Source organism: Bubalus kerabau, chromosome 3 (assembly GCF_029407905.1).
Source record: "Bubalus kerabau isolate K-KA32 ecotype Philippines breed swamp buffalo chromosome 3, PCC_UOA_SB_1v2, whole genome shotgun sequence".
Classification (NCBI taxonomy): domain Eukaryota; kingdom Metazoa; phylum Chordata; class Mammalia; order Artiodactyla; family Bovidae; genus Bubalus; species Bubalus kerabau.
In genome coordinates, this window is record NC_073626.1 from 54484123 (window position 1) to 54503795 (window position 19673).

The following is a 19673-nucleotide window of genomic DNA, read 5'->3' on the forward strand; positions in this document are numbered from 1 at the left end:
CTTGGGAAGCCCTTTGTGGGAATACCAAAATGATAAAGCAAAGACTGACAAACAGCACTTAATAATTTAAAAATAAACTCACTTACGATGAATTTTAGATGAATAGAAAGTCAAATATTTGACATCTTTATCCACTATCATACCAATTAAACAAGTTCTCATTAGACAATGTATATTTAAGCAGTAAGAAAAATTGCCTTAATTTGCATTATTTTAAATATATATAATTTACTAAAATAGTGTAGATTTACTGAAAGATTTATGTGGCAGTCTCAGTAATCTATAGTATGTTCTATTTAAAAGAAACTTCACTGATTCTATCAGAATTTTTAAGAGATAAAATTAACTTGGATTCATTTTGAAAATGTCCTTATTACCAAATTAAAGGTATGAAAACAAAAAAAACAATTTCAGTGTCATATATATGGTTAAAAAGAACCACTGCTTACTAATACATATTTAATGGAAATACCATGATGCTAGATGCCCAAAGAAGCCCAAGGGGTATGGCAATGACTTCTGCCTAGAGCTTTTTACCTGCTTTTAACCAAAGACAATGAGAAAGGAATTTGTTTTGTTTTGAAACTGATCTGGTAAGCAACAAATTCAAGTTCTACACATGTCAAATTTTAAAATAAATACAATTATTTAATTAAGGGGAGACAATGGGCTCAATATTATTATAGAGATGATGAGAAAAGGAATCTCTCTTGCCATTTGCAAACCATCAAAGGAATACTAGCAGAGTGGTCAAGATGGCAGAGTAGAAGAACCCTCAGCTCATCTCTTCTCACAAGCACAACAAAATCACAACAATCTGCAAAAGAACCATCACTGAAAGACTGAAACCACCAGGAAAGATCCTCTAAAGATGGACCACAACAAGAATGGCAGAAGGTGTGAACTCCTGATATAATCAAATCCCATACCCTCCAGGGTTCAGTTCAGTTCAGTTGCTCAGTCGTGTCCGACTCTTTGCGACCCCATGAATCGCAGCACGCCAGGCCTCCCTGTCCATCACCAACTCCCGCCAAAGATGCTTTTGAACTGTGGTGTTGGAGAAGACTCTTGAAAGTCCCTCCAGGGTTGGCGACCCACAAATTGGAGAATAATTATATTCAAGAGTTTTTTTCATGTCACTCTCCCCAGCCTGGGGGTCTGGCACAGGAAAGAGAACCTTAAGAACATTTGTCCTTGAAGACCATAGGCGCCTGACTAGATGAGCTCTAGAGGGAGGACGGGTTGGGGTGGGAGGATACTTCACTCATACAGAGCACCTGCAAAACCTCATACGTGCCGGGACCAGGAGCAAAAGCAGTAATCGGATAGGTGCTGGGGCCACATCTACCTGCTGGTCTTAGAGGGTCTCCTCAAAGGGGAGGCAGGGGGTGGCTGTGGCCTCGCCTGTGGGTGTAGACAATGGTAGCAGATACACTGGGGAAATATTCAGCTGCATGAGCTATCATGGAAGATAACATTCTGACACCAAGACCTGGCTCCTAACATCAGACTCTAGACTCCAGTGCTACAAGGCCTCAGCCCAAACAACAAACAGGGTGGGGACATAGCCCTACCCATCAACTTCAATTGACTCTAGACAAGGCCCTGCCCACCAGAGGATCAAGACCCAACTTCACCTACCAGAGGACAGGCACCAGCCCCTCCCACCAGGAATCTCAACTATCTAAAAAATATCAACAACTTCAGATATGCAGATGATACCACTCTAATGGCAGAAACTGAAGAGGAATTAAAGAGCCTCTTGATGAGGGTGAAAGAGGAGAGTGGAAAACCTGGCTTAAACTCAATATTCAAAAAAAAAGAACCATGGCACCCAGTCACATCACATCATCACAAACAGATGGGGACAAAATGGAAACAGTGACAGATTTTACTTCACTGCAGACGGTGCTCCAAAATCACTGCAGATGGTGATTGCAGCCACAAAATTAAAAGACACTTGCTTCTTGGAAGAAAAGCTATGACAAACCTAGATAGCATATTAAAAAGCAGAGATATCATTTTGGTCTGTAGAGTCAAAGGTATGGTTTTTCCAGTAGTAATGTATGGATGTGAGAACTGGATCACAAAGAAGGCTGAGCATCCAAGAACTGATGCTTGCGAATTGTGGTGCCAGAGAACACTCTTTAGAGCCCCTTGGAGTACAAGGAGATCAAACCAGTCAATCCTAAAGGAAATCAACCCTGATATACACTGGAAGGACTACTGCTGAAGCTCAAATACTTTGGCCGCCTGATGTGAAGAGCCGACTCATTGGAAAAGACCTTGGTGCTGGGAAAGATTGAAGGCAGGAGGAGAAGGGGTTAACAGAGGATCAGACAAATGGTTGGATGGCATCACTGATTCAATGGACATGAGTTTGAGCAAATTCTGGGAGATACTGAAGGACAAAAAAGTCTGGTGTGCTGCAGTCCATGGGGTCACAAAGAATCGGAAACAACTTAACAAATGAACAATAACAATGCCTGCCAGAAGCAAGAAAACTATTAATCCTGCAGCCAACACATCAAGTCTGTAAATGCAGACCAGATCCTATCTTGAAACCAACAGGTCCCTGGCCCTTTCTTTGGTGATGAAAGGAAGTTCACTGCTGGATTGCATAGGACGTCTCTTATAGAGGGCCATTTCTCCAAGGCTGAGAAATAGAACCAACCTACCACGTACACAAAAATACAAGAAGCAATTTTGACAAACTCAAACAATAGAATATGCTTCAGATAAAGGAGCAGGATAAAACATCAGAAGGAAAACAAACTCATGTGGTCGATTCTCAGGCAATCTACCAGGGAAAGAGTTCAGAGTAATTATGGTAAAGATGATCAAAGAACTCAGGAGGAGCATGAATACCCAGAGAGAGAAATTAGAAGCGTTTTAAGAAAAAAATAGAAAATATACAGAGCCACACAATTAATAAATACAATAAGCGAAATGAACAATACATTAGAAGGAATGAATAGTAAACTAAATCTGACAGAAGAATGTATTCATGAGCTGGAAGACAGAATAGTGGAAATCACCAATACCAAACAGAAAAAAAGAACAAAAAGAAATAAGGGCAGTTTAAGAGATCTTTAGGGCAATATCAAGCACACAGACAGTCATATTATAAAGGTCCAAGAAAAAGAAAAAGGTGTTTGATAAAATATTTGAGGACATAATAACTGAAAACTTCCCTAACTTGAGAAAGGAAAAAGTCAGCCAAGTCCAGGAGGTGCATAGAGTCCCATAAAGGATTAACCTGCAGAGGAATATGTGCGGACATATTGTAAACTAAATGAAAAAAAAAATGAACAAAAAGAGAGAATATTAAAAGTAACAGAGGAAAAGTAAAAAATAACATACAAGGGATTTGTAATAACGCTGTTAGCGGATTTTTTTTTTGAGGAAAGAACTCTGCAGACCAGAAGAGACTGGCATAAAATACTCGAAGTGATGAAAAAGAAAAATCTACACCCAAGAATACCCAGCAAAAGCTCTCACTGAAATTTGATGGAGAAAACAAAAGCTTTACAGACAAGTAAACATTTTTTAAGAACAACTCAGGAACACCAAACAAGCTTTATGATAAACTCTAAAGGAACTTCTCTAGGTGCAAAAGAAAAGGCCACAACTAGAAACAAGCTAGAAAATCATCCAAACATAAAGCTAGTAAGGAGGTTAAAAGACAAAAGTAGTAAAAATCCCACATTAAGGGTTTAAGGGTTATACAAAATATTTAGATGTGAGGCATGAATTGAAAAACAATGACCATGAGGGGAGTAGAGTACAAATGCACAGTATCTAAAATGTTTAAAATTAAGAGATAAGCAACTTAAAACAAGCACATATATAACTAGACTGTTGTACAAAAAACTCACATTAACCAGAAAACAAAAATCTATAATAGAAATACACACAAAAAAGGAAATGAAATGCAAACTTACACTAAAGTTTGTCAAGTTACAAGAGAAGAGAACAAAGGAAAAAGGGGAAAAAAGACCTATGAAAACAAACTCAAAACAGCAAAATGGCAATATAAACATACTTATGGATAAACACACTAAATGTAAATGGACTAAATGTATCCAAAGATGCTACCAGAAAACTACCTAGAGCTTATCAATGAATTCAGTAAATTTGCAGAATACAAAATTAATACACAAAAATCTGTTGCATTTCTATACACTAACAATGAAAGAAAGAGATTAAATCAGAAAGAGAAACAATGATCGGAAAAAGAAATTAAGGAAACAATCCCCTTAATCATCACATCAAAAAGTATAAAATAACTAGACTAAACCTACCCAAGGAGGCAAAAAACCTGCATTTCAAAAGCTTTAGACACTAATGAAGGAAAAAGAAGACAATACAAACACATGGAAAGATAGACCTTGTTCTTGGATTGGAAGAACTGATATTCTGTGAACTATACTATCCCAGGCAATTTATAGATTCAATGCAATCACTATCAATGGCATTTTTCAGAGAACAAGAAGAAAAAAAAATTTTAATTTGTATGGAGACACAAAGTACCCCAAAAAGCCAAAGTACTCTTTGAGAAAGAAATACAGAGCTGGAGGAAATCAGGCTCCTGACTTCAGGCTATACTTACTACAAAGCTACAGTCATCAAAACAGTATGGAAATGGCACAAAACCAGAAATATAGATACAACAGAATGAAAGCCCAGAAATAAACACATACATCGATGGTCAATCAATCTACAACAAATGAGGCAAGATCATACAACGGAGGAAAGATGGTTTCTTCAGTAAATGGTGCTGGGAAAGCTAGACAGTTACATGAAAATTAAAGAAATTAGAACACTCCCTAATACTATACACAAAAATAAACTCAAAATGGATTAAAGGCCTAAATGGAAGACCAGATACTATAAAACTATTAAAACAAAATATAGGCAGAATACTCTTTGACGTAAGTAGCAGCAAGATCCTCTTTGACCCACCTTCCAGAGTTATGGAAATATGAACAACAATAAATAAATGGGACTTAATTAAACTTAAAGCTTTTGCACAGCAAAGGAAACTATAAACAAGATGAAACGAATGAAGAAAACAATCGCAAACAAAGCAACTGACAAAGGATTAATCTCAAAATATACAAGCAGCTCATGAACAAACAAATCAAAAAACTGGCAGAAGACCTAAATAGATACTTCTCCAAATAAGACATACAGATGGCCAACAGGCACATGAAAAGATGATCAATTATTAGACGAATGCAATTGAAAACTATGATGATGTATCACTTCATACCAGTCACAATGGACATCATCAAAAAGGCTACAAATCATAAATGCTGGAGAGGGTGTGGAGAAAAGGGATCCCTCCTGCACTGGTGGTAGGAATGTAAACTGGTGCAGTCACCAGGGAGAACAGTACCGAGGTTCCTTAGAAAATCAAAATAAAGTTGTCATATGATCCAGCAATCCCACTGCTAAGCATATATCTGAACAAAACTCTAATTCTAAAGATACATACAAGTCTTATGGACTCTGTGGGACAGGGCAAGGGTGGGATGATTTGGGAGAATGGCATTGAAACATGTATAATATTGTATGTGAAATGAATCGCCAGTCCAGGTTCGATGCATGATACATGATGCTCGGGGCTGGTGCACTGGGATGACCCAGAGGGATGGTATGGGGAGGGAGGTGGGAGAGGGGTTCAGGATGGAGAACACGTGTACACCTGTGGCAGATTCATGCTGATGTATGGCAAAACCAATACAATATTGTAATTAGCCTCCAATTAAAATAAATAAATTAAAAAAAAATAAAGATACATACACCTCAATGTTCATAGCAGCACTAGTTACAATGGCTAAAACAAGGAGGCAACCTAAATATCCATCAACAGAAAGATAAAAAAATGTGGTACCTATATACAATGAACTATTACTCTGCCATTAAAAAATAAAAAACAATGAAATAATACCATTTGCAGTACCATGGATGAACGCAGAGATTTCATATTAAGTAAGTCAGACAGGAAAAAAAAAAATCATATGAAATCATTTATCTGTGAAATCTAACAAAATGACACAAATGAACTTACTTACAAAACAGAAATATACTCAGAAAACAAATTCATGATTACAAAAGGGGACAAGGGTGGGAGACAGGGGTTAGGAGTTTGGGATTAATCTCTACATATTACTATATAGGCAGAAAGAGAAGAGGCCAAGAGAGGAAGGATGAGATGGTTGGTGGCATCACCAATTCAATGAACATGAACTTGGGAAAACTCCAAGAGATGGTGAGGGACAGGGAGGCCTGCCATGCTGCAGTCCATGGGGTCGTAAAGAGTTGAGCACAGGGAACTATATTCAAGATCTTTTAATAACCTTTAATGGAAAAGAATTTGAAAAAGAATACATACATACACACACACACATTATATATAATGTATACACACAGTATTCTTGGGGTTCCCTTGCAGCTCAGCTGGTAAAGAATCTGCCTGCAATGCGGAAGACCTGGGTTTGATTCCTGGGTTGAGACGATCTCCTGGAGAAGGGGAAGGCTACCCACTCCATTATTCTGGCCATGGAGAAGTCCATGGGATCACAAAGAGTCGAACACAACTGAGCAAATTTTCCACACACACACGTATGCATAACTGAATCACTTAGCAACTGAAAACACTGTAAATTAACTATATATCAATAAAAAATTTATATAATTATACCTTAAAAAAGAGGAACACTATCTAATCTACTCACCTCTGTGCAGTCATTCAGAAGAGATACTGTGGTGTCAGTGGGGTTGATGTTGATTGTCTTTAATTCAATTAGGTTATTTAGTGAATTTCCACCTAGGAAATAAAGGGACAGGAGCATAAAGGAATCAGACAAAGGAGTTTTCATTATATAACAGAAGATACTTTTTTGAGTAAAGTAACTCAATTACCTGACACAACAACCAGGGAAGGCATGTAGCTACTGTCAGCAGGATCTACAATCATTTTTAATCTGTGAACAAGAACATCTGGGAAAATCTCCAAACGAATCCAATGCTTTAAAAGAAAAAGAAATGACCCAATCAAAAAATGGGCCAAAGAACTAAATAGACATTTCTCCAAAGAAGACATACAGATGGCTAACAAACACATGAAAAGATGCTCAACATCACTCATTATCAGAGAAATGCAAATCAAAACCACTATGAGGTACCATTTCACACCAGTCAGAATGGCTGCGATCCAAAAGTCTACAAGTAATAAATGCTGGAGAGGGTGTGGAGAAAAGGGAACCCTCTTCCACTGTTGGTGGGAATGCAAACTAGTACAGCCACTATGGAGAACAGTGTGGCGATTCCTTAAAAAACTGGAAATAGAACTGCCTTATGATCCAGCAATCCCACTGCTGGGCATACACACTGAGGAAACCAGAAGGGAAAGAGACACGTGTACCCCAATGTTCATCGCAGCACTGTTTATAATAGCCAGGACATGGAAGCAACCTAGATGTCCATCAGCAGATGAATGGATAAGAAAGCTGTGGTACATATACACAATGGAGTATTACTCAGCCATTAAAAAGAACACATTTGAATCAGTTCTAATGAGGTGGATGAAACTGGAGCCTATTATACAGAGTGAAGTAAGCCAGAAAGAAAAACACCAATACAGTATACTAACGCATATATATGGAATTTAGAAAGATGGTAACAATAACCCTGTGTACGAGACAGCAAAAGAGACACTGACGTATAGAACAGTTTTATGGACTCTGCGGGAGAGGGAGAGGGTGGGAAGATTTGGGAGAATGACATTGAAACATGTAAAATATCATGTATGAAACGAGTTGCCAGTCCAGGTTTGATGCATGATACTGGATGCTTGGGGCTGGTGTACTGGGACGACCCAGAGGGATGGAATGGGGAGGGAGGAGGGAGGAGGGTTCAGGATGGGGAGCACATGTATACCTGTGGCAGATTCATTTTGATATTTGGCAAAACTAATACAATTATGTAAAGTTTAAAAACAAAATAAAATAAAAAAAAAAAAAAGGAAATGGCAAAAAAATAAATAAATAAATAAAAGAAAAAGAAATAAGTATTCTACTCCATTACTTGTTTATTAGAAGAAAGCCTCCCTCTATGCCCCAGAAATGATGTGTTTATAGCCTTTTGACCTAGGGTGGTCCATTAATATCCATCAATGGGTGGGTTACAGAAAACATTAGAATCAAAGTAGAGCAAAAGCACCGTTCTCCAAGTCTAACCTTCATGGCTAGATGAGGCACACCCACATATAAGTGCAATTAAAATAACATTCTAAAAAATAAACATATATTTATTAGGGTATATTAGAAAAACTTCTAACAAGAAGCAGAATCTGAACTCATACATTTTATGTGGGGGAGTAAAACAAAACAAAGCCCTATTAAACTCTCTATCAGTTAGATAAAATCTATCATTTATATTTTTTAAAATCTCTGACAATGAAAAGTAAATGGCATATTACTCTGTACTGTTAAAATAATTATGAACTAAAATATAAAATGAGTACTGACAGGTGACATCCCAGTATACCTTCATAGGATTTTCAAAGTTTGTGTTCAAGCTCTAAAACGTAACACTTCTAAACAAAAGTGTTTTTGGACATGCCCCCATGGCACACTACCTTTCCTTGTGAACCAGAGGACTGCCAGCAGGGCTCACTGCCATCAATAAGACGAGAGGCTTGGTTCACAGAGGACGACACGTTTAGACTCTTCACCATCCGTGCCCAGCTATCCAGCAGCATTCCTGGCTGACTGTTGTGACAGCGTTTCAGCTGTTTTCCAGAACGGCCACAAAATATTGCAGACTGTCCTATTTAATGATGGCCAGACAGTGTTAATGCTTGTAGAACAGAAACTTCACAACCAAGAAATAAAGAATTTTTTATTGAGGTCCTTACTTCAAGGAAAGAGTAAGTTTCCAAATTAGAAGGAGCTATTACATAATACTTAAACGGCTTCAAAAAACCTAGCCAAGGTATTTTATCCCAATTTATGAGATGAAGTTCATATAATACTATGATTTATTCCACTTGACTCCCTCAAGTAACAACAGAGTGATATATCTCCAGATAGAAGGATATATATATATAAGCGGGGTATGAAGTTCAGTAATTACTGTGCTTACAGAAGACATTTTTTTTAAAGTTTTCATAAATGCAATAAAAACAAACTTGAAAAGTTTCTACTTTCATAAATGGCAAATCTGGAAATTGATCTATCTCTTCCATTGAGGACAAGTAGAAGAGGCAGACAAAACATTTAAAGATGAATAAATCTTGCAAGTATCAGAGTAAACAAGCTGATAAAGAATTGTGGGACCAGAATTGGAGGAAGGCTAAGATGAAAAGTGTCAGAATGAGCTACTCTGTGAATCAAAAAATGCTTTTCCCCAGTGGTATTTGTCAGTTTCTAAGGGGAGCCTTAAACAGGACACACAGCACAGCCCATCACGAAAGAAGAAACACAAAGAAAAACTCACACTCTGAGCTAGGGTCTCAATGGGAAGAACCACAGAGGAAGAGAAGAGTTAACTCTACAAAGTTATCTGTCTGTTTCCAGATTGCAGTTCTGCATGAAATCATCTCCATCAACGAAACTGGGCTGAGGTGAGCCCAGATGTTAATTCTTACGCCAATTACCTAAAATTCCCAAGTGGTAAAGAACCTGCCTGCAGACGAAGGAGATATGAGAGAGAGGGGTTCAATCCCTGGGCATCAGGAAGATCCCCTGATCCCCGAGGAGGGTATGGCAACCTCCACCAGTATTCTCACCAGGAGAATCCCATGGATAGAAGACCCTGGCAGACTACATCAACAGGGTTGCAAAAAAAGTCTGACTCAACTGAAGTAACTTACAAAACACACATGCACCAATTACTGAGAAGATCAACCCTCTCTCCCTCCATCTCTGGAGAAAGGTAGCATCCTAGGCCTCAAATTGATTCAAGAAGTAACTTTTGTTACCATATGTCCAGTACATGATGGAAAATGAGGAGACAAGGGAACATGACTACAACCTATGACAAATGACAGACAATAGAGAGAGACTCACAGAGGCTCCAGATAGAATTATAAAGTACAAATTTTATAATAACTATACTTAGTATGTTTGAAAAGATAAGACACTGAATATTTCAGCAGAGAATTGAAAATTATTTTTTAAAAGATGAGAACTGCTTAATACAGCAATTAAAATAAAAAACTCAATGAATAGGTTTACCAGCAGACTAGACTCAGATGAAAAAGAGAACTAGCAAAAATTATCTATAATGAAGAACTGAAGAGCATAAGTTTAGAAAACATAAATGATGTGAAAAATTTAATAAACAGAAATAAGATCTATCTTATCAGAAAGAAGAATCCCAAAAAAGAAGGAAAAGAAAATAGGGCAGAGATTAATAATAGAAAAAATACTGGATGACGGGAAATTGTCCAAAACAAACAAAAGATATCAAAGCACAGATTTTAAAAGCCCTACTTTGAAAGCTGGAAAAATAAACCTTAAATTTTTTTACCACACACACCAAAAAACGGGTAGTTATAATGAGAAGTGATGGATGTGTTAACTACCAACCTTGCTGCAGTAATCATTTTGCAATATATGTGTACCAAAGCATTCCACTGAACACTTTATACTTATACAATGTCATATGTCAATTATAGCTCAAAAAAGCTGGACAATTAATTAATTAAAAGCATTACTAACTGCAAGAAAGATAAATACAAAGAAATATGTATATATGCATATGTAAGATTTGTGTAAGATAAAAACAAGAGTATCTCAAAAGCAGATTAAGGGGAAATATAAAGAATAAATAGCTTTAACGGAATAATAACTAAAATGATTTCAGCTGAAATGATATAAACCTAATTACAATGGAATAGTATTTTTAAAGTGCTGTGCTGCTGCTGCTGCTAAGTCGCCCCAGTCGTGTCCGACTCTGTGCGACCCCATAGACGGCAGCCCACCAGGCTCCCCCAACCCTGGGATTCTCCAGGCAAGAACACTGGAGTGGGTTGCCATTTCCTTCTCCAATGCATGAAAGTGAAAAGTGAAAGTGAAGTCACTCAGTCGTGTCCGACCCTCAGCGACCCCATGGACTGCAGCCTACCAGGCCCCTCCGTCCATGGGATTTTCCAGGCAAGAGTACTGGAGTGGGGTGCCACTGCCTTCTCCGTTAAAGTGCTATAAGTCCCAACAAAAAAAAATTTGTAAATAAAGAAGAAATAAAGACACCCAAAAACATAATTCATAATCATCAATATTGAATAAAATATTAAGGGCTATTCTTCAGGCAGGACAAAAATAATGACAGATGAAAAATGAAACATACAGAAAGGAATAGAGAAAAACTGCAGTCCATGGGGTTGCAAAGAGTTGGACACAACTTAGTGACTACACAACAACAAATATAAAGTATGTGGGAAAAAAAAAATCAATACCGACAACAAAAAATAACAATCCTATGTCTTATATTAAGATGAGTATGTGTGAAATTTTTAAACACAGTAATAAAAACATGGTAATTTAAGTCAGAATGATGGTTAATTAAGTTAAAGGGATCTCAGATCCTTGCACTGCTTAGGAGGAGGATAAAAATACTAAATAATGATTAGGTTTATAAGACAAAAAGGGTATCATAATATCTTAAGTAACTACTAATACCAAAAATGTATATAATATACAGTACTCTTATAGTACATGAATATACACTAAAAATGTTTAACTTCTAGGCCAGTGAGAGCATGTGTTGTGAAGGGTGGTGAGAGATGGGGTGGTTGGCTAAATAACGAAGAACTTAGAAGGCCAAAGGAAGATGGAATGGGAAAAAAAAGGGAACAGAAAACAGACGGAAGAGCAATAACAAAAAAGCACTGAAAAGCTGATCAATTTACAAATATATATTTCAATAACTGCCTTCAATGTAAACAAATACCTAAATGATCAAAATAAGAGACAAAGACCATCACACTGGAATTTTTTAAAAATTGCAAACTTCAAGCGATATAACTAAAATACAAGATTACAGAAAGACTGAGGGCAAAAGGCCACAAAAAGATACACTAAGCAAACACTAACTTCACCACAGAACTGCAGAAGACATTTTTTCAGACATGCATAACACATGTGTAAAATCCCATGATATGCGAAGTCCTATGATTAAACAAAGAAAGAAAGAAAGCAAGTGAAGTCCCTCAGTCATGTTCGACTCTTTGCGACCCCATGGACTGTAGCCTACCAGGCTTCTCTGTCCATGGGATTCTTCAGGCAAGAATACTGGAGTGGGTTACCATTTCCTTCTCCAGGGGATCTTCCCGATCCAGGGATCAAGCCCGGGTCTCCCGCATTGGAGGCAGATGCTATATAACCTCTGAGCCACCAGGGAAGTTCAAAAGCTTCCCCCATGTCAAAGATTAATCAGGATACACATCTGAATGCAATGCAGAAACTAGTAAAAAGATACAGGTAGGAAATGCTGACCTCTTTGAAACTTTTAAAACAATGAATACAAGAAAATAATTACAATGGAATTTTAAGGATATTTTTAAATGATGAAATATTACTACCTATCAGTATTATAAGATACAGCTTATGGTTAAACATAAATTAAAAATTGTAAGTTCAAATATCATAAAAGATAAAAGTGAGAAATTAATGAACTAAGCATTCAGAGGGAGGGGCGAAACACCCTAAACCTAAATTCTACAGGAAAAAGAAATGATAAAGATATGAGAGACATGAATTCAAAGTCAAAACTTGCTTCTGTGAAAAGCCTAGTAAAATTTATAAACCCATGGCACACTGATAAAAACACACACACACACACAAGAAAAGTTAGCCTTGAAAAGGAGATAGCTCTGCAGATACTACAGATCTCCTTCATAAAGATAAAAAGGCATTATAAATTAGGACTATAAAAGAACATTCTCAACATGATAAAAGCTATTTATGAAAAACCTTCAGCTAACATTGTACATAATACTTAAAAACTGAAAGCTCCCCCTATGATAAGTCAAAAAACAAGACAAAGATGCCCATTTTTGCCACTTCTATTCAACTTTGTACTGAAACACTTAGCTGAAGCAGTAAGGCAGGAAAAAGAAATATAAGGTATCCAAATTGGAAAGGAAGAAAAAGTAAGACTATCCCAGATCACAGACAACACATATATCTTACACACAGAAAACTAATAAAGACTCTACAAAAAAAGCCAAAACAAAACAAGCTCAGTTAGAGAAAATAAATTCTTCTAAGTTGTTAGATATAAATTCAACAAGCAAAATGTGTCGAAACTATATACTGAACATGTGTAGTGTGTGTTTCTATGCATTGGCAATAGATATTTCAAGGAGGAATTTTAAAATAATAATTTAATATAGCATGAAAAATAAACACTTAGAAATAAATTCAACCAAGAACACACAAGACTTATACACTAATCACAAAACACTGATGAAAGAAACTAAAGAAGATCTAAGCAAAGACAACTGACAATTCTGTCCAAAGTGATATACAGAGTACATGCAATTCCTATCAAAATACTATTTTTCATAGAAGTAGAATCCATCCCCAAATTCATATTGACTTCCAAGGGACACCAAATAGTTAAAACCCTTCTTGAAAAAGAAGAAGGCTGAAAGATTTACATTTCCCAATTTCAAGACTTACTACAAAAGCTACAATAATCACAGTGTCATGGTGTGGTACTGATGTAAGGATAGGCAAAAAGACCAACAGAGTAGACTAGAGAACCCAGGAAAACACTCTCACACCTATGGTCAACTGATTTTCAGAAAGGGTGCCAAGACCATTCAATAGTGAAAGGACAGTTTTCTCAACAAATAGTTTTGGAAAAACTGGATACACATACTTAAAAGGATGAAATTACATATTATACTATGTATAGAAATTAACTCCAAGTGGTTCAAACTATAAACCTCTTATAAACATAGGGACGGATTTTCACAACTTTGGATTTAGCAGTGATTTCTGAAGTGGACCCAGAAATAAGTAGGACATCAAATGGTACAGACAAACAAAAGAAACAATAAATTAAAATTCATTAAAATGTAAAACTTTTATCACAGAATCCTATCAAGAGGGTGAAAAGAAAACCAACAGAATAGGGTAGAATATTTGCAAATCACATATCTGATTTGATGCCCACAACACATAAAGAATTCCTGCAAACTGACATCAAAAGTTTTGAAACTGAGCTGACACACCCTTTTGCCAAAGATATACAAATAGCAAAAAGCACATGAAAAGAGGCTCAATGCCATTTATCACTAGGGAAACTCAAAAATCAAAATCACTTCTCACCATTAGCATGGCTTCAAAAAAGAGGAAAGAAAATAAAATGGTGAGCATATGGAAAAACCAGCATCCTCATATACTGCTGGTGAAAAAAAGTGAAAGTGAAGTCGCTCAGTCGAGTCTGACTCTTTGCGACCCCATGGACTGTAGCCTACCAGGCTCCTCAGTCCATGGAATTTTCCAGGCAAGAGTACTGGAGTGGGTTGCCATTTCCTTCTCCAGGGTATCTTCCCAAACCAGGGATCGAACCCGGGTCTCCCGCACTGCAGGCAGACGCTTTACCGTCTGAGCCACCAGGGAAGCCCACTGCTGGTAGGAACGTAAAATGTTGCAGTCACTGTGGAAAACATTTTGATGGTTCCTTAAAAAGTTAAAGAACTACAGAATGGCCCTGCAATTCTACTCCTAGTTTTGAAATAGGGACACATTTGCCTATCAGTGTTCATAGCAACATTATTCACAATAGCTGAAAGGTATAAACGACCCAAATATCCATTAATAGAGGACTGGATAAGCAAAATGTGATACATACATACAATGGACTATTAGTCATAAGATGAAATTAAATTCTGATACACGCTATGTAACATGGATGAACCCTAGAAACATAATCTAAGGTGAAATAAGTCAGATACACAAAAACACAAATTTTGTGTGGTTACACTTATAAATGAGGTACCTGTCTCTGTCTAATTCAGAGACAGAAAGTGGATAAGAGGTCGCCAGGGATTGGGGAAGGGAAGAATGGGCATTATTGCTTAATTGGTACACTCCTATATTGGAATGGTGAAAAAGTCTTAAAAATACTGACTGTTGACAGTGTGCAATATTCTCTTAATTATACACTTAGAAGTGATTAAAATGGCAAATTTTATGTTGCATATATTTTACCATAATAAAAAAATATATATATATACTAAAAGACATACAAATAAGTCTACCCAATTCTACATCCCATCCAACAAAACATTTATTAGTTTCTTGAGTCCATTTACTCTTTATAAAAATACAAGCAAACAACACTGTTATTCTAGTTCCATGGACTACTCATTACTTGGAAAAAAAAAACTGCAATTCATCAAGTGGGCAGGACCATCTTTCCTGTCTCACTGTGTACACAGTATAGTGCTCACCAATATGAACTTTAAAGAGGAAAATTAAGTATCCACAATAATTACCTCATTAATAATAGTCTGTTGAAAGAGAAGATAACCAGTCTACTATACCTGGTTCATTTATTCTGCCAAATGTATGTCTGGTGTTGTGTTTTCTGGTTTTGAAGCAAGCTTCACAAAAATCAAAGTCATCACAGTTTCTGCATTTGAATCTAGATCCATTGATGGGAAACATCTGACAGCCATCACACCTATTTTTAAAATAGCCATTGAGTTGATAAGAAAAACATGAGGTCAGCTATCAAATTTAATTCCAAAGAAAACCATTCCTCCCAAAGAAATCTAGCAATATAAAAATAAAACTCACGTAACCCCAGGGTGAACACTAGGTACCAATTCCATTTCTGATAGCAGCCCAGTCCAGTGAGACTGCTGAGGAAAGTCGACAATAACATCTTTTCCATTGGCACTGAAAGCTAGGACAGACAGAAATTGTTTGAAACATCTCTGTCACCAACAAAAACCTAAAATTAAATCTATACCTAGCTATGTGACACTGTATTATAGTTATTTTTGTTTTACAAAGAGTACTTCTCTTTTACAGAGGCATACTAAGACACTTTTGGATGAACTAACGCATGATGTCAATTGGGAATTAGCTTCAAAATAATGGAGGGAGAGGATCATGGACGAACAACTTTGGCCAGTAGTTGTCAACTGTTGATGCCAGGTGATGAGTACACAGAAGTTCTTTATACTATAGTCTCTATTTTTGTATACGTTAAAAATTTTCTACAATAAGAAGGTTCATTTAATTACACCAAGCAAAAACTCCATTCAGTATCTTAGGGAATAAAAATTACATTAATAATATATCTACTGCCCTTTGGTGAAAGCTACTCTAAATATTAACTTCTACATCAAGTTATTCTTTAAATTTATCTTTGCTTTGATTTGTGAAGCTTTGAAGAATCGCTTCAGAAAACTGTTAAACAAAACCGAAAACTGTTAAAGTAAAATATTAAATAATTGTTCTTATGTAATCTAAGAAACACTAATACCCCTGGCCCACTGGGAAAGTACCACCATTGTGGCCATTTTTAATCTAAGCTGTACAGTAAGGGGTTTTCCTACAAGAATGAAGGAAGAAAAAACAAAGAAAAATGGCACTGAGAGCAAATTTAAGATAAAATAAAACCACACAAATACTTAATCATTTCTCATGCAACTGTTAAAATGGATATGTATATCATTTAAAGGGTGCCATGTTTGATTTGAAATCTCAAGAATATCACATTAAACATAAAGTGAGGAAAATTTTGTGTTTCCAGTTGCTAACTTCTATCATTTGCACAAATCTGTTTCTTAAAATTTATTGAAAGAGAGAAAAACGCAGAGGGAGCTAGCCATTTGGCAGGATTGACAGAACTTCAAAGAACCCCAACACAAGGCCACCCTGAGACTGTAACAGACTGAGGTAAAAACAAAACCACTCTTTTAACATATCTGGTCACATTCAATCTAATCCAAACCACAAGCCCATCCTGATTAGTATAAACAACTGCTTCCTTGCCAAGCATAACCTCATCATGAGTCCATTATCTCTTCCTTCTAAACAGTATTTATTAAGATATCCATTCTTAGAATTAACCCAATTTCCTGAACCCTCCCCAAAAATACCAAATGCAAATTCCATTAGTCTTTGTTACACCACTTATGAAGACACCCCATTTCCAGGGTATGCATTCTCCCATCTGCAATGAGTTAATACACCCGACTCTGTCCAATAACAGGTGTGCTGCAGCTCTACAGAGTACTGAAAAGCAAAAGAATACTATGTATATATCATAAGGCTTGTTTTTCCTGCCCTTGAATGAAAAAAAGAGTTTATATTAGTTGATGAAAAGCTAAGCCCTTGGGAGTTTTCTTGCCTAGGTAATACTACCTTTCACAACCCCCACACTTTGATGAGTCACAGATCCCCACTTGTACTTCGGTGTTGTGACTGAGGCTTTGACACGAACTTTATCACCAATTTTGATGTGAGAAGGAGAACTTGGTGGAGGATAGCCTAGAGATTCCAATAAAAAAAATATATAATTAGCATTCATTTTGGGGAACTCTGAATCTAATTAAGAAAGTCAAAAGAACTTAATAAAGAATGCTCTCACCTATAAGTTCCACATGAATATACCTAACCCAGTAAGTGCCTCCTTTCTGCTGCCAATCACACTGCACATTGAGGTCATGTAATCCATCCCTATCCAATTTGATGACTTTGCCCACATCTCCTTCACACACCTCTTCATATGTTCGACAGCATCTAACCATCATTCCCACCTAAAATTAAGTTAAAAATACAGTCCAATGTATAGGTGAAACGATCAATTGTAAAGCAGCATTACTCTATCCTAAGAAAGAATTTCCTCTAGCACCCAGCATGCTCTCAATAATTTTACACAAAATGGCACCAGAACTCTTAAGAAAACTGCCTGGCTTGATGTTTGGGGCAGGAAATATATAAGATGAATTTGGATCAATCTGTGCCAGAAAGCAAGGGAGCTATCAAAAAGATCAATGGGTTCCCTCAAAAGAACAACCTGACCAAGAGGAAAAATGACTGAAACACATCAAATCCATAACAGCCAAGAAACTCATCATATAAGCAAATTAAAGGTTTCTTGGTCATCTTTTTATAGTATAGGATTACCAATACACAACTGAAAATTCATAATACAAGCAAACAAAAAGCAACCACCTATTCTGCCTTTCCTATACAAACTATTTTACAGTGACAAGAGTTGATAAAGCTTTTTTCAATGTACAGAACTCTAGATAATAAATTTGGAAGGAATGACAAATTTAGAAAATCACTATTATGCATAATAGATAATAACATTATTATTTAGATAATAGCATTATCTCGATAATAACATTAATCACTACTAAAGCTCCAAGATGGACAATTAATAGACTGGATGGTACAGATGACAACACTGCATGGCGGGCCATAATACAATCCAGTCTTTCCCAAGATGCAGCCGAAGTCCAATCAGCCTCCAGCCCTCATTCTGACTTTACAGGAGATGCAGAGGACAGGGAGGAAGATGTGGGACAACATAATTTTAGTCACAAATGAATGGCATGAAAAGAAAAAAAAAAAAGAGTAAAAAATGGTTCTGGGTTAAAAATACACATCACCCAAATGTGGGTGTAATCTTATTTGTATCTAAATCTTAAAAAATTATTGTAACAAGCTATTTTTGGAAAAAACTGGGAAAATCTGAGCCAGAATTAGATAATGAGATAATAGTAAGGAATTACTGTTTACTTTGTTAGGCAATGTTAAGTAACAGTACTGTCAGTATGTTAAAAATAAAATCCTTTATTTAGAGATACATGTTGTTGACTTATTTAGAGGAGAAATGAGACCATTTCCGGGATTTTCATTGAAGTATACTAATGGGTCGGGAAGATCTGCTGGAGAAGGGATAGGCTACCCTCTCCAGTACTCTTGGGCTTCCCTGGCGGCTCAGGCAATGGCACCCCACTCCAGTGCTCTTGCCTGAAAAATCCCATGGACGGAGGAGCCTGGTGGGCTGCAGTCCACGGGGTCGCAAAGAGTCAGACACGACTGAGCGGCTTTACTTTCACTTTTCACTTTCATGCATTGGACAAGGAAATGGCAACCCACTCCAGTGTTCTTGCCTGGAGAATCCCAGGGACGGGGGAGCCTGGTGGGCTGCCGTCTATGGGGTCACGCAGAGTTGGACACGACTCAAGTGACTTAGCAGCAGCAGTAATGCAGGAGACCTGGGTTCGATCCCTGGGTTGGGAAGATCTCCTGGAGAAGGGAAAGGCTACCCTCTCCAATATTCTGGCTTGGAGAATTCCATGGACTATATAATCCATGGGATCACCAGTGCAACTGAGCAACTTTCACTTTCACACTAACTAGAGAGGAGGGCATGGCAATTCACTCCAGTATTCTTGCCTGGAAAATCCCATGGACAGAGGAGCCTGGTGGGCTACAGTCCATGGGGTTGCAAAGAGTCAGACACAACTAAAGCGACTTAGCACACACACACATTCTAACTATAACAAAAGAACTAAAATATGAAAAGAAAGAATTTAAGATGGAAAAGGACTACACAAAAAGCATAGCTAAAATTTACAATTAGATGGCAAGAAGAGTAATATAAAAAAAAAAAAA

The 19673-nt window shown here is 37.0% G+C and overlaps 1 protein-coding gene across 6 annotated transcripts in view; it reads right to left on the reverse strand.

The window, feature by feature from the left end:
• The window catches only part of HERC2 (HECT and RLD domain containing E3 ubiquitin protein ligase 2), a 238564-nt gene that overhangs the window by 84612 nt on the left and 134279 nt on the right, over positions 1–19673 (reverse strand). For all 6 annotated transcript variants that reach the window (XM_055571827.1, XM_055571826.1, XM_055571828.1 and 3 more), the window contains 7 exons: positions 17632–17800; positions 17406–17531; positions 15828–15936; positions 15572–15711; positions 8648–8838; positions 6931–7036; positions 6744–6835 (listed from right to left, as the gene is read on the reverse strand). In XM_055571827.1, the coding sequence (XP_055427802.1) occupies positions 6744–6835; positions 6931–7036; positions 8648–8838; positions 15572–15711; positions 15828–15936; positions 17406–17531; positions 17632–17800 (933 nt within the window). The remainder of the gene's footprint in view (positions 1–6743; positions 6836–6930; positions 7037–8647; positions 8839–15571; positions 15712–15827; positions 15937–17405; positions 17532–17631; positions 17801–19673) is intronic.